This window comes from Alnus glutinosa, chromosome 7 (genome assembly GCF_958979055.1).
Source record: "Alnus glutinosa chromosome 7, dhAlnGlut1.1, whole genome shotgun sequence".
In the NCBI taxonomy this organism is placed as follows: Eukaryota; Viridiplantae; Streptophyta; class Magnoliopsida; order Fagales; family Betulaceae; genus Alnus; species Alnus glutinosa.
The window spans coordinates 24,717,907-24,732,746 of NC_084892.1; the positions used below are offsets into that span (position 1 = coordinate 24,717,907).

Below are 14,840 nucleotides of genomic sequence, written 5' to 3' on the forward strand. Positions count from 1 at the left end.
CTTTTCTCACAAATCATTTCTTTCCTTAGCTTAAACTCCAACACTAGTAGGTGGTAGGATATTTTTTATAGGCCGGCATTCCGACAATGATGCCATAGAAAATTGAAATAATGATATATGAAAATGGGGTTTAGGCATGTCATATCACATAATATTGAATGTATTGTGGGATATATATTAGTCCCGCTAGCAATCATTTTGTCTGACTTCTATATTCCACTAATCAATATATTCACATGCATTTTTCCCTGTCAACAGATCACAAAACGTTTAAGGATTCTATTTTATAAGCTTTCTCCTGACTTGTGGGAAGACCAATTTAGAAATCAGTGAAAGTTAGAATAAGCTAAGAGACCCATTTAAAAGTGTTATTTCTCTTGCATGTTGTGGTGAGCCAGAAGCTTCTCTAACCTATATATCATGGTAATGAAACCTACTTGAGATTAATATTATATATATATATATATATATATATATATATATATATATATATATATATATATATATATATACAGCTCCAATGATGGATCCAAGGGGTCAAGGGCATCTCAATTCTAAATAGAACATGCAAATTCGTTATCATAATTAATAAAATTATATATAGACGAAGAGAGTGGACATACAAAGAACTAGTGCATGTGGTCCAAGTCGTTAATTAATTTGGAGCAAACATATATAATTTACCAGATCGAGATGCAGGCCGAAATACCTTGAAAATTTTGGCCCAATTATCAAAACGAAAAATCAGATCTATATATAACGCTGTTTGGTCATCTTATTATATGCAATATTATTGGTGACGTTCAGATATCCCGGGCTTTGGTCCAGAATTTTAGGGATCGATTTCAGATAAGAAATTCTAGAAAATCCCGGTCCTTTTCCTCTCTCTCATCCATTGCTAGACTGGGGAAGAAAAAGAAAAAATAAAAAATAAAAAGAAAAAAGAAAAGAGACAAGAGACAAGAGCATGATATGATGTTGATAATTGGACTGCCCTGAAATGGACATGAGATTTTTAATTATGGTTGCGCCAAAAATATATAAAATCGAGCCAACTTATCTTACTGTCTTTAATGTCACATGGCTGTCTTGTTACTGGCTTACTGGCTACTGCCTTCATTAGCCCACATGCCTCTTGAGCAAGGCTGTCCCCACTATTAAAACCACCAAGAGGCTATATATCTACATTAATGCATGCATCCTTCACTCAATGGGATGCCTCGTAAAATTATTGAAGTTTACTTTTCTTAAAACAAAAGAAAAAAACTAAAGGGGTATTATAGCAAGATATATGGTGTCTTCAAACTCAAGGTTTGAATGAACTTTAAATATGAATAATTAATCTCCTAAAGTATTTATCAATAGAATTATAATACAAAATATAGTTAGATTTGATCTTAAATTGCGCGCATATATATATATATATGATTACAAATGAAAATTAAGGCTAAATATGATAAAAATAAAAAATATAAACAAACATATATATATATATATATATATATATATATATATATATATATATATATATATATATATATATATATATATATATATTATTAAATCTATAAAATCTAATCTAAACTATAAAATTCTTCTCCATTTCATCTATTTTATACTAATTACCTTAACCTTAATAATTTGCCCACGTTAATAATGTACACCTGTGTTGCACGGAGGGGAAGGCGAGCCAGAGCCTAGTCTAAAAGTCAACTAGAATCTGAGAAAATTTCCACTCAATCATTAATTTGCACAAACATCAACACACAACATTGATGAGAATCCGACGCTTTAGAAACACCCACAACCACCACAGGCATGTTCCTGCATCTGTATAACAAACTTCCTACAAAAATACAAACCATTCATCTTCGTCATAATAAGTATCACGGGCTCTCCTAAAATTATCGTCAACCCCTTCAAATTATGCTTAAAATCAAGATTAGCCGAAACCATCGCGGCAAAAATAGACACGACAGCAGAGGAGCCAAATCCTGACTTGTAGAAATTGATTTTACATAATCCACAAAAAAAAAATATATATATATATTATTTTTTTTTAATTTTTTTTATAGATAATCCACAAAAGATTTGTCTTTTAGTAAAGTATTCTACGAGTTAATGTATTGTTTGCTTGTTGGAGCAAAAGAAGAAGACAAAAGAAAGCAAAAGAGCAAGTCAACCGTCCACCCTTCCTTCCCATTGGCTTCGTTCGCTAAGGTCTAAAAAGGCCACCAATGGAACGCCCAAAAGCAGAGACCTTTTCTCTCGTGAATCAGAGAGTGACCCAAGGCAAAAAGTTGCACCAAAAATCCATTTCGAGTCAATGCCCAAGCACTTCAATCTGCGTTAAAGAGAAAGTGGGTGATCTCTTCCGTTCTCGATTTGCTTTCTATTTTATTCTATTTCGTTCATTCTTGTTGCGTATTTGCTACTTTTACGGAGTCTTTTCACAGAAGACTCGGATTGTTGGCAAATTTCCAACAATCTTAAATCATTTATTAAAAAAAAAAAAAAAACTTGCTTTGGATCTGTGTTTCTTAAAAGGGTTAGTTCGGTTTTCTCTGAATTTCAAAGTTTCTTTTGTATCTGAAAGTCTTTGTGAGAGTTCTGAGAGGATCTGTTTTGGATGGGGGCTTGCATAAGCAATCGGATTAAGGCTGTGACTCCTCATACAGGTAGCTTTCGTTTTGTTCCATTTTGTTCTCGTTATGGTATTTTTTGTTTAAAAAAAAAAAAATTGTTTTTCGGTGCTTGATTGAGCTCAATTTGACTTAAGATGTTAATTTTACTATCTTGATTGCCTTTAGCTTGCTAAATTAGCTGCCTTGTGGCAATATGTAAGTTTCAAGTTTGTCTTTGTTTACATAAACATGCATGGCTTGTTTAAATTGTTCAAACAATTTTGGATAAGATTTTAATTTAGTGGTAAATGATCTGCGTCTGATCTTTTGGTTTCAATTTGAATAAATTTTCTTGAATGAATAAACTTTTGTGAGAGTAATACCTCTCAGGAATGGGATGCTTTGAAATTGCAGAATAAATTGTTTAATTTCCTCATGATGTACTTGTTGCACAACTGCAGTACCATAAGCTTCCTGACAATTATTCAAACACTAAAACTACTATCTTTAGATGATGCTTGGATGAATTTTGTATTGCTTTTGAGGGATTTTGTTTTCCAAAACATTATTATGATTGGGGGTTCGTGTTGGAAAACAGTTTTGATGATTAATAATGGGAATGTTGCGTGTTTTGGTGCATAAAAGCTTTTGTCTCAATGGCTTTTTTGTAGGGTTTAATTCAAAAAATGTGAGCAGAGATGGGAATTACTTGAGTAGTTCAAGTAGCAAATTCTCATTGGCTTCCGTACCCATGACTCCTAGGAGTGAGGGTGAGATCTTGGAGATCTCCAATTTGAAGAATTATGGCTTCAGCGAACTCAAAATGGCTACAAGAAACTTCCGCCCTGATAGTGTATTAGGAGAGGGTGGGTTTGGTTCAGTTTTTAAGGGGTGGATTGATGAGCATTCACTTACAGCTACCAGGCCTGGGACTGGCATAGTGATTGCTGTGAAGAGGCTCAACCAAGAAGGGCACCAGGGTCACAAGGAATGGTTGGTGAGTATCAGTTCCCTTCTTAGTTCTTTATTCGTTTTTTGGTGAGTGCATTTTCTTGCTTTGGGAAATTGAATGTTATGAATGTAGGCCAGAATTGCAAGTTTCATTCAGGGGAACTTTGTTATATAAGGATGTTTTGGGAAGTAGGTATTTATAGGATATCGCCCATTTCACCTTAATATAATTGACTAGGTCAAGCAGCCAATTCAATTGAGATTGGCCGTCCATACTTTTTGTGGGAACTTGTTAGATTGGCAAGATTGCAACTTGCCAAACGGCACAACAATTAGAAAATTCTTAATGAACATTAGTTGTTTTTTGTTGTATTGTTGGATATACAGGCAGAAATCAACTATTTGGGGCAGTTGCATCATCCTAATCTTGTCAAGTTGATGGGTTATTGCTTAGAGGATGACCATCGGCTTCTGGTATATGAGTTCATGCCCAAGGGAAGCATGGAAAATCATCTATTTCGAAGTGAGTTCTTTATATCTCCTTTAACGAACAACCCGTTATTAAACAACAAACTTCAAGTTTTTTATTCGTTTTTTTTTTCTTTAAGATATGCATATTGTAATTGTGACGCTAGATAATTGTTGAAGCAGGGGGTTCACACTTCCAGGCACTTTCATGGAGCCTCCGAATGAAAATTGCTCTTGATGCTGCAAAGGGACTTGCTTTTCTTCACAATGCTGAATCACAAGTTATATATCGTGACTTTAAGACTTCTAATATCCTGCTTGATTCGGTATGTAGTTTGGCTAGGCTGTTTGATCAAATTTTCTGGATAACTTTTATAATTCAATCAGACTTATTTTCTGTCATGCTGCCTCTTTTGCTTTGAATTCGCAGGATTACAATGCAAAACTGTCTGATTTTGGGCTGGCAAGGGATGGGCCAACTGCTGGTAAAAGTCATGTCTCTACCAGGGTTTTGGGAACCTACGGATATGCTGCTCCAGAGTATCTAGCCACAGGTACTCTTTCAATATGTATCCTTCTTCAATAAAGTCATGTTTTTATGTGAACTCGAACTCCACTCCAAACCTGAATTTCTGTGTGAAATAAATAGTAATATACTTTTTCATTATACCATTAGAAGGCTTTTTAGAGCGCCTTTATTTTGAGAGTTTTATTTTATTTATTTATTGTATGAATGCTTTTATTTTGAGAGTTGCAAAGTGTATTAGTACATTTCTACTCAGAAATGCTCAAACCTGTTTAATTATTAGAATTACTTTCCACCAAGTGCTTTTGTACAAATGTACGAATTACCAGCCTTCTCTAATGGTTTGTTTTGATGATCTTGCCACGAGCACTCCAGGAAGGAGGGATGAAAGTTAATTTTTGGTTTGTTGAATTAGCTTGGTCAGGTTTTGTAACAGTACTACATGGCTGCATTACTGATGTATTGATATGTTCAAAACTGAAACAATGTATTTTGTGTCCTGATGATTAATTGCATGCTTTATTGGATAGGTCATCTGACTGCCAAAAGTGACGTATATAGCTTTGGAGTCGTACTTCTAGAAATTTTATCTGGCCTTCGAGTCATAGACAAGAACCGGCCATCTGGACGGCAGAACCTGGTGGAGTGGGCAAAACCTTACCTGAACAAAAAACAAAGGATTTTCCGTGTTCTAGATGTTCGTCTCGAAGGTCAGTACTCACTGGATAGCGCCCAAAAGGCAGCTAACCTTGCACTTCAGTGCCTTGCTGTGGAAGCCAGGAACAGGCCCAACATGGATGAGGTGGTAACAGCATTGGAGGAGCTTCAGGTCACACCAAAAACTGATGAAAAAGAGCCCCATGTAAATGGTCATAGCCTTTCCAATGGAATGCCTGTCTCCTGCAGAGATTCCGTGAAGGAGGATTCAAAATTCACTGTTTACCCAAGGCCTTCTGCTAATCTAGTTAATCCTTAAGGCATGGAAAAGTTTTTTATGTAGCTGATTTATCTTTTCTATTTTGAAGGAGTCTTGGCAGGGTTTGGACAGAGTTTCAGGATTCAAGCATACACCATTACAATGTTTCTTTTGAACATTGTACAGTTTTTTGCTTTTGTATATGTACTAGAGCTAGCTTTGAATTGTTTTCTGCTTTACACTTAGAAGCCTGAAAGGCCCCTCAATCTAATATCTGGTTCCAGGAATGTGTTTGATGATGATTGAAGCCAGCGTTGATGTGTAAATTAGAATTGAGTCTTAGTTTTTTCTGGGAATGAAGTGGTCATGTTTGTTGTGGTGGGCTTGGAGATATGTGATGCAGTGGAAGGTGCGGATAACAAGAGTGATGCACGATAGCTTCAAAGGTTTTAAAATCCACCATAAATATAATAGGAATTCACCAGGAAAATCCTCAGAATCCACCAGGAAAATCGAGAGAAACTCTTGATAAATTTTATTCAGTGAATCCTAATTAAAAAGGTGTGTTGATGCAGTTTTCAGTCCGGTGACGTGGCAGCCTCAAATTCACTCCTTCACCTATAACCTGCAGTACAGCAAAGGCCCGTTGGGGGTGGGCCGGCGGAGCATCCTCCGACACCCCAATCAGTAGGGAGAGTGAGAGGAGAAGAATCATATGAAAAAATCTGTTACCTCTTTGACCGTTATATGTATATATATGGGCCTCTCTTCCCAATTACTGATGCGTGTAGAAGAAGTTAAATTGTTGATTGTGCAATATGAATAGTGACCAATTATGGTGTTCTGACGCCCAGTGAGATGTGCATATTTTAGGCGTGGAGTTCCGTACTAACACCTGATATGATTTTTGACTTGATTTGACTGAGTTATCAAGTGCTGGAGATCCTAATAAATGCTGAGGATCTTAATTATACCCGACCTGTGCCTAACCTAAGCGTACAATTCGGGTGCCTGTTCCGAGGGCGCACAATCCGAGCCCACCTGTCCTAGGGGATAATAATTCCCCAACAAAGTGTATAGCATGCATTTATAATTCCTAATGAACATGAATTCTTTAAAACATTCTAAATCAACTAAAACTCGTAAACTAAAGAAAAAGTGTCCTAAAAGTCTCTAGTTTTGCTTTTGCGACAAAAAAATTGACCGAGTTTCTAATTTTGGCAATTAAAGTTTTGAGTTTTGTTCGAGTGATAAATAGGTCATTTCGTCAAATTTTTCGTCTAGTTTTTAACGGGAAACTCATCACCTATTTTATTATTCAAGTCAGACCAATAAAAATGTAACACACGTATCTAGATATACACTAGCCTACCATGTACCCAATTGCCTCCAAACATTTTAAAAAATAAAATAAGAAAGAAGGGTGGAGATCTACCCCCATTGCCACCCTCCACCCCATAGAGAGAGGCAATGAAGGATGGTTTCTATGGCATCCCACATCGCCTAAGTATGAGAATGGGGATGTACTTATATTTATATTCGCACCCTTCTTGAAACAACGCGTTTTAAAGCCGTGATGGCTATGAACCCATCAGAACTCCATAGTTAAGCGTGTTTATGCTAAAGTAGTGTTAAGATGGAAGACATCTTGGAAAGTTTGATTCATGGGAACCAAAAGTAAACAATATTGTGTTAGGATTGGGTCATTACAGTTTTGCCCCCACAGAAGGGCAGTGGGGGTAATTCCCCCTACATGGAGATGGCTTCACTCCCTACCCACCTCTAAAGGGGTGGAGCCACCCCCGTTGAGAGCATGGTGAGGGTAACTTCACCCCCGCCCAACTCAACATGGGTAAAAATCTACCCCCACAATGGTGTGCAAAGATCAAGCAGGAGGAGACCCGTTTGTTATTGAAGGATTTAGAAATTGGAGAAACAAAAAGAAGTTACAGAGTCATGTGGAGGCTCACAATAGTGAACATATTTAAGCTTAACAAAAACGTGAAGCTTTGTTAAACCAGAAACAAAGCATCCTAACATTTTTTGACAAACAATTAAAGTAACAAGAATAAGTATTGCATGACCATAATGAATCTAAGTACTCAAGTAACCAGGGAATTTCTTAATTTATTGTAGTTTCTTGTGAAACATAATGAAGAAATTGATATGGTAGCTTAGAAAATGCTTCTAAAATTCATTGAATCTCTGCACCAAACATTCAAAAGAAAAAATAACAAATGCTACAGCAATTGAAACTGTAGATACTATTGTTAAAGATCTTGGAGACTCATTTTTTGCTATCATAGTTCATAAATACAATGATGTATCTATTCAAGAACAACAGGCAATCACTTTGCGTTATACAAATAAGTTTTGCAATGTGATTGAATGCTTTTTAGGCATTACACATGTTATCAATACCACAAATGCAATATCGAAGATGGCAATTGAGTGAATGCTTAGCAAACATGGATAAAGTATTAATAAGTTGCAGGGTTAAGAATACGATGGAGTTAGTAATTTGTGAGGTGAGTTGAATGGATTGAAAACACTTATTTTGAAAGATAATATTTCTTCCTATTATGTTCATTACTTTGCACATCAGCTTAATTCAACTAACATCAGATCATGTTACAAAAAGTTATATCCAAATTGCTACTCTTTTTTTAGCTTGGTTAATAGCGTTTTTAATGTTGTTGAAGCATTATGCAAACGTCATGACATGCTTTGTGAAAAATAAACTGCGGAGGTTGCGGAAGCACTACAAAATAATGAAATTTGTATTGGTCGCAGCTTGATTCAAAAAATGAATCAAAAGAGACTTGGAGATATATGTTGGAGTTCTTATTATGGTGCACTTGTTAGCCTTATTCATATATTTTCTTTTATCATTAATGTGATTCAATGTATTGTGAAAGATGATTAATATTTTGAACAGAGAGAAGAAGCAAATATACAAATGAATTTCTCCAAACTTTTGAATTTATTTTCAATTTACATTTAATAAAAAGTGTTTTAAAAATTACATATAAGTTATCTCAAGCATTACACTGAAAAGATCAAGATATTGTAAATACATTGAAGTTGGTTAAACTTTCAAATCACTACAAAAAAACTCGTATTTTAGCCACGTGGCTACAATACATGGTACTATAGCCACGTGGCAATTTCGCGACGTGGTGATTACCCACATCGCGATTTTGCCACGTGGGTAATCCACCACGTAGTGAAATACTTTGTGTAGGTAATTAGCTACGTGTATTTTGTCACGTCGCCAATTAGCCACGTGGATAATTGCCACGTCGCCAATTAGCCACGTGGCAAATAAGCCATGTAGCTAAAATTTAAAATATATATATATATATATATATATATATATATATTCCAGAAATTGAATTTTTTTTTTTTTTAGGTTTGAAATTTTAGCCACGTCGCCAATTAGCCATGTGGCACATCAACCACGTGGCTAATTTATTAAAAATTATTTTAATTTATTTTAAGATTTAAAATTTTAGCCACGTTGCCAATTGGTCATGTGGCACATAAATCACGTGGCTAATTTATTAAAAAAATTAATTTTTTTTAGATTTAAAATTTTAGTCATGTGGTTTATTGGCCACGTGGGTAATTACTTCCCTCCAATCCATTTCTAATTTCCCTCCTCTTTTTTTTTTTTTTTTTTGAACAGAAATACTCAATACTCTTCATTCATAACAAAATACACTTGACCCTCAAAAGCAAGGATCTAGGGACATACAGCTTCCCTAACAACAATACTGGAAATACTAATGAGAGTATCCTCCAGCAAACACAAATCATTCATTGTACTAGCAGCCTCTTTAGCAAAACAATGAGCTGTACGATTGGCTTCACGATAAACAAAATTGAAACTACATGTATGTAAACTTTGCCGCTCAACATGAATACTTTCCAAAATATGGCCTGATCTCGAAAGGTAGGGAGGATTTGAGTTAATCTCCGCAATAACATGGGCTGCATCTCCTTCAAATATAGCATCTAAAAACCCAGCTTCTCTAGCAAAAACCCTCCTCTTTAATTATCTCTCTCGTTCTTACTTTTTCTAATTTCCCCCTTTTTTTTTCATTTCCCCCCGCCCCCTTTAACTTTTCATTTCCCCCACCTCTTTAACTTCTTTTCATTTTCCTCTTCTTTTTTCTTCATTCTTCCCCTTTTTCCCACGAAGGCTTTTCCTTCTTCTCCTTTTTTTTTTTTTTTTTTCCTTTTCTTCACACAAAGAGGGAGACTGAGAGAGAGAACTAGAGCGATTCTGAGAGAGAGCCGTGGTCGACGACGGCGCCAGAGTCCAGAGGGTCACAGCCCAACGCCGGTGAAGCGAAGGGGATGTTTTTCTGGCTTTTTTTTTTTTTTTTTTTTTTTTTACTTATGTTTTTTTTAGTTATTTTATCTGAAAGTTAGGGTTTTTTTTTTTTTTTTTGTAGTTTCATTTCGCTACGTCTCCGATAAAACAGGAACAACAACGTGGTGATTTTTTGTTTTTGTTGGTAATTTTTTAGTAATGTGATCGACGGAGGATTTTTGGTGATTTTTGGGGGATTTTTTGGATTGGATTTCATGGAGGAAGGAAGGGGAAGATTTCGCCGGCCTTGAAGAAGTTTTCGGAGAGGAAAAAAAAAAAAACATAAATTAATTTATGTTCTTCTTTTTTTCAAAAAAAAAAAAAATGAGGTGATTAGCGACGTGGGTTAGTTCCACGTGGCTAAAAGTGCCTATTTTTCTTCAAAAATAAAATGCATTTAGCCACATGTGAGTGGCACGTGGCTAAAAGCCATGTGGCTAAGTAACTCTACATGTATAAAAATACCACGTTGCTAAGTGACATTTAGCAACAACCTGATTAACCACGCGAGACCCACGTGGCTAGAAGTTAGCAACGCGAATGACCCTTATCCACGTGGCTAGCTGTATGTGGCTAAACAATGTATCCATTACTTTATTCATTGGTAACATTGTCATTGATTCATCCAATTGTGACAGTTACTATTAAAGAGCCAGTTCAACAATGAATGTTGTCAAAAAGCATTTACGCAACCGAATGAGATATCAGTGGATAAATAATTGTTTGGTTACATATATTGAGAATGATATATTCAAGATTATCAACAATGAAGAAATTATGTAACGATTTCAAAATATAAAAACTCGTCAAGGACAACTGAATAAATCAACGCTATGGCTAAGCGTGAAAAATAATTTACAAGTTAAATTTATGTGTTAAAAGATAATTAAATTTTGTTGAATTTTTTATTTATTTATTTATTTTATGTTCTTTTAATATTTTTATTCAATTTTTGTTCTTATCTTTTAATCTTGCCTTTTATTGAACCAAAATCCATCCTGACTCTCCACCTAACAGGAAGCAAGGAATTTGGTGCCACTACCTTTCCAAGGATGTACTACACCACCGGGCAACACACCTCGCTAGAGGACGTTAATCCAATGCATGTCATGCCTAGCCAGAGTCTTACCCTATAAATCATGGGGAAAAGAACACTCTACATATGTAAGGGATCGAAGGGTAATCACTCTAAGTATATACATTCTGAACACCCTACAACTCAACTTCTTACTGACTTAAGCATCGTCGGAGCCATCCCCGCTGACACCCCCGACGTACAAGTCTTCGACCTTACCTCAAATCTATCTCTTACATGCATTCTTGGTCCAACGTCAGCCGTGCGATCAACTCATATTGTTCAAAGACTAAAATCATATTTAATTTTGACCAAAATTTTATTTTAAACACAAGAGCTAGAGAGCTATATATTACGTAGGAAACAATATAAATTAAATCTGCTGGCCTTCATTCTCGCATAGAACATTGGCAATGGCGTCCTGGCCTTGTCATTTGCTAGTCTGGCCTTTTTTTTTTCACATCTTGACAGCCATTTTTCTTGTAAACAACCCATTCACAAATTTAAAATTGCTAGATTGAAACGTGTACGAGAATAAACCTATTGTTTAATGGTACAATGAAGTAGTTGTATATATATGAACTGATATATACACGCATATATATATATATCATTTATGAACTTGTTGACATATATACACACATATTACATATATATATCATTTATGAACTTGTTGACATATATACACGCATATATATATATCATTTATGATCTTGTACGTTGACAATGCCAACATTGACTTGCTAATATGATTTAGGTAGAGCAGGGGGAGAAGGATCATGGGGAAGACTTAATTGAAACGTACGGGAAGTGAGTTCATCCAATCCCCATTCCCACCATGTTTCAAGTTTTCTTGGTCCTCCCATTTACGTTGAACATCAGAAAACTAAAATAACATAAATTACTCGTAGATGCAACCAACCCAGGATTAAGCCTACCCCATCACAACATAACTTCAAGAGACAAGATTTCAACCTCGATCTGATCTTTAAGGATCTTCTTCTTCTTCTTCTTCTTCTTCTTCCTCAGAGAGAGAGAGAGAGAGAGATGGGCAGAGGTATACTGGAGGTTTTGCTGGCTAATGCTCAAGGCATTCGGAATATTGCTAGCTTCCATGGTATTACTTGGAATTACTTTTTTCCTTCTATTACTCTTTTTTGTTTTTGTTAATTAATTATCTACTTAAAACTCATAGCTTCTCAAACTGAATTACTAAGTTTTATTTAAATTTACAGCTAAGATGAATCCATACGTTGTAATTCGATATGGAGATCAAGAGTGTACGAGCAGCGTGGCTCGAGGTAGGCCAATATGATCGATCCCATCCCCAGACCCCATGTGTTTTATATATATATGTATGGGACTTCCTTTTCTAAACAAAAAATGGGGTGGAATTGCAGGAGAAGGAAAGAAACGAGTATGGAACGAGAAATTAACGTTCAACGCCGACTACCCAGGTGGCGAAGATCACAAATATAAGCTCACTTTTCATATTATGGACAAGCACAAAACCTCCCACGATGTTTTTGTTGGCGAAACTACGTAAAATCTATCTCTCTCTCTAAAAAAATTGCCTGTGATTCTTAAACAAATTCATGATTTGAATACGGCTAATCTTGGTGTGCAGAATATATGTGAAGGATGTGGTGTCCTTTGGGGTGGAGACCGGAAAGGCTGAACTTCGACATGGCAAGTATAGGGTTGTCCTTCCGGACAAGACCTACTCTGGAGAGATTTCTGTTGCAGTAACTTTCACCCATAATGCGTAAGAAATATGTACACACTCGCATTTGGTATGAAATCTATGCATATAGGTTGAATTTTATATGTATATATATGTATTCCACACAGAATGTGAGTATGTACAAATATCATTTGCGAGTGTGTAAACATGTTTAGACTGGTTATAAATTTGTATATTTTACCTCAATAATAATTTTTACTGCTACATTATAAAGTAAACATTTAAAAATACATGTAGCATTTCCCAATAAAGATCGTGTACATCACCTCCTTTCTTAAAAACCTTACCTACATAATCCATGTTGAATCCGAATTCTCGACAATTTGCTCCAATAAGTCTCTATGGGCCGGGTCCAACAGTTAAAGCATATATGTGGGTGGGAAGTCTGAATTCTAGTAATTTGCTTGGGTAGGTGGTCTCATTTTAACTTTATTATATTTATTGTCCAGATCGTTAACGATCCGAACAATAGAATTGCTGAAATCTCAAATCTCTATACATTCAGTTTAGCTCCAACATATGCTTGAATGAGCCCACCAAGGTACTTTGCCTGCACAAATGAGCGCTCCGGTGTTGAAAGCTTCTAGACAAGCCCGATCAAACTGGGCTTGATTCTACCTATTTTAACAATCCTACTATATGGGCTAACTGAAAAAACAAAAAAAATGCTTCGGCTCATTCCGAGCCTGTTGGAGTCCAGATTCGAAGTTGGTCCAGGCATCATGCATATGTCCTAAAGAGACTGAGCTGATAATTAATTTTTTTTTAAAAAAAAAAAAAAAAAAAAAAAAGAGCGGCTCTTTGGACAAAATCAAGTAGCAGAACCCACTCTAGACCAAATGGGGGTGGCAAGGCAAGCCACCCCCAAGGCTCTATGGGGTGGTTTCGACCACCCCAATTTTGATCTTTGGAGATGGTTCAGCTACCCCAAGGGTCATAGGGTGGTTCAGTCACATCTTTGGCCAAAATGGAAATGGCCGATTTTTTCTTTTTCTTTTCTTTACAATTTTTTTTTTTGGTAATTTTTAAAGCTTTTATTTCTTTTTTATTATTTTTTTAATTGAATATATGACCTGTAGCAAACGGGGGGTAGTTTGTGAGTATATATAGAATCTCCTAATAAAGGAACAAAATGAGTTGAGGGAAAAAATTAGTTCTACTAATAAAATGTTAGAGGCATACCTATTGTCTGGCCGTCTTAGCTCAGCTGGTAGAGCGCGTGGCTTTTAACCACGTGGTCGTGGGTTCGATTCCCACAGACGGCGTGACTCCTATTGTCACATATAACTTTTTCCTTTCGGGGTTCAGCCCATGGCAGTCATCAGTCGGCTCAGGATTATAGCGAGCCCCACTTCGAACCCTGCACGCGGTTCAGGCCCTTCTTTCTTTTGTACTAGTGTTTCCTCTTGTAAAATCTCTGTCATTTATCAGGGAAGATAAAAAGCTTTGCTATATTCTTATCCATAAACCGAGCGATAAAAGCTGTGGATTGCAATAATCAGGAACCCCCCCACCCCCACCCACTTGTAAATCCAGTAAAAGCATTGGCATCAATCAGGACAAATTTCACTCCGAATTGATCGCAAGCTTTTAGAAGGATTCCCAATTCCAAGAAAGTTACGAGAATTCTTTTTTTTTTTTTATTTGATTCAGGTTCCATTATCATCTGTCTCTGTATAAACCTCAAAGCCCCCCATTTGTGAAAGATTCTTAATTTCTTTGTAATTGTACCCACTCAACCGCCTTCTCAGTTAAGGAATTGCTCTCTACAAACCAGCTCAAGATAATAGGATTAAAGAAAGGAAAAGAACTGCCAAGTAGGTCCCGCCTGACCTGTTTTTACGTTCCGAAAGTTGTGTTTCCGATAAGGTATAAATTCCACTCTTTTGTTGCAGACCGACCAGGCAGGGGTTTCATCTTTTGCTATCTAAACGGAACCTATCACCGCCCTAATATTTCCCTACAAGACAACCACCGTGTCTCTAGGCCATATGCCAAACACGCGTCCTTTTGAAAGGATTTTGGATGGCAGCTTGGTTTTGTTGTTTGGCGGTGCTGGACCATAAAATAGACAGCTTCATTTTGCATTAGGATCGGCTGGGTTGGCGATTCTAATTTGACATATTTAATTAAATCGATAACACTCATCAATGCTAAT

The 14,840-nt window shown here is 36.2% G+C and overlaps 2 protein-coding genes and 1 non-coding gene across 5 annotated transcripts; all 3 read left to right on the forward strand.

The window, feature by feature from the left end:
• The first annotated feature begins 2,199 nt into the window (after positions 1-2,199).
• Positions 2,200-5,787, forward strand: LOC133872532 (receptor-like cytoplasmic kinase 176). 3 transcript variants are annotated; one of them, XM_062310060.1, is made up of 7 exons: positions 2,200-2,360; positions 2,597-2,678; positions 3,296-3,621; positions 3,963-4,098; positions 4,227-4,369; positions 4,474-4,597; positions 5,100-5,787. In XM_062310060.1, the coding sequence occupies exons 2-7, from the start codon at positions 2,630-2,632 to the stop codon at positions 5,543-5,545; spliced, it is 1,224 nt and encodes a 407-aa protein (XP_062166044.1). In that variant the 5' UTR covers positions 2,200-2,360; positions 2,597-2,629; the 3' UTR covers positions 5,546-5,787. The 3 variants fall into 3 exon arrangements, with proteins under 3 accessions (XP_062166044.1, XP_062166043.1, XP_062166045.1); XM_062310059.1 differs by having other exon boundaries at positions 2,201-2,678; XM_062310061.1 differs by lacking the exon at positions 2,597-2,678 and having other exon boundaries at positions 2,203-2,360.
• A 5,975-nt stretch (positions 5,788-11,762) lies between these two features.
• On the forward strand, positions 11,763-12,910 carry LOC133874191 (elicitor-responsive protein 1-like). The gene is made up of 4 exons (XM_062312044.1): positions 11,763-12,055; positions 12,174-12,239; positions 12,339-12,480; positions 12,566-12,910. Exons 1-4 carry the CDS (start codon positions 11,986-11,988, stop codon positions 12,705-12,707), a joined length of 420 nt encoding a protein of 139 aa, XP_062168028.1. The 5' UTR covers positions 11,763-11,985; the 3' UTR covers positions 12,708-12,910.
• Positions 12,911-13,874: 964 nt separating this feature from the next.
• TRNAK-UUU (transfer RNA lysine (anticodon UUU)) lies at positions 13,875-13,947 on the forward strand. Its single transcript has one exon. It is a non-coding gene; the product is annotated as a tRNA-Lys (tRNA).
• Positions 13,948-14,840: the final 893 nt, after the last annotated feature.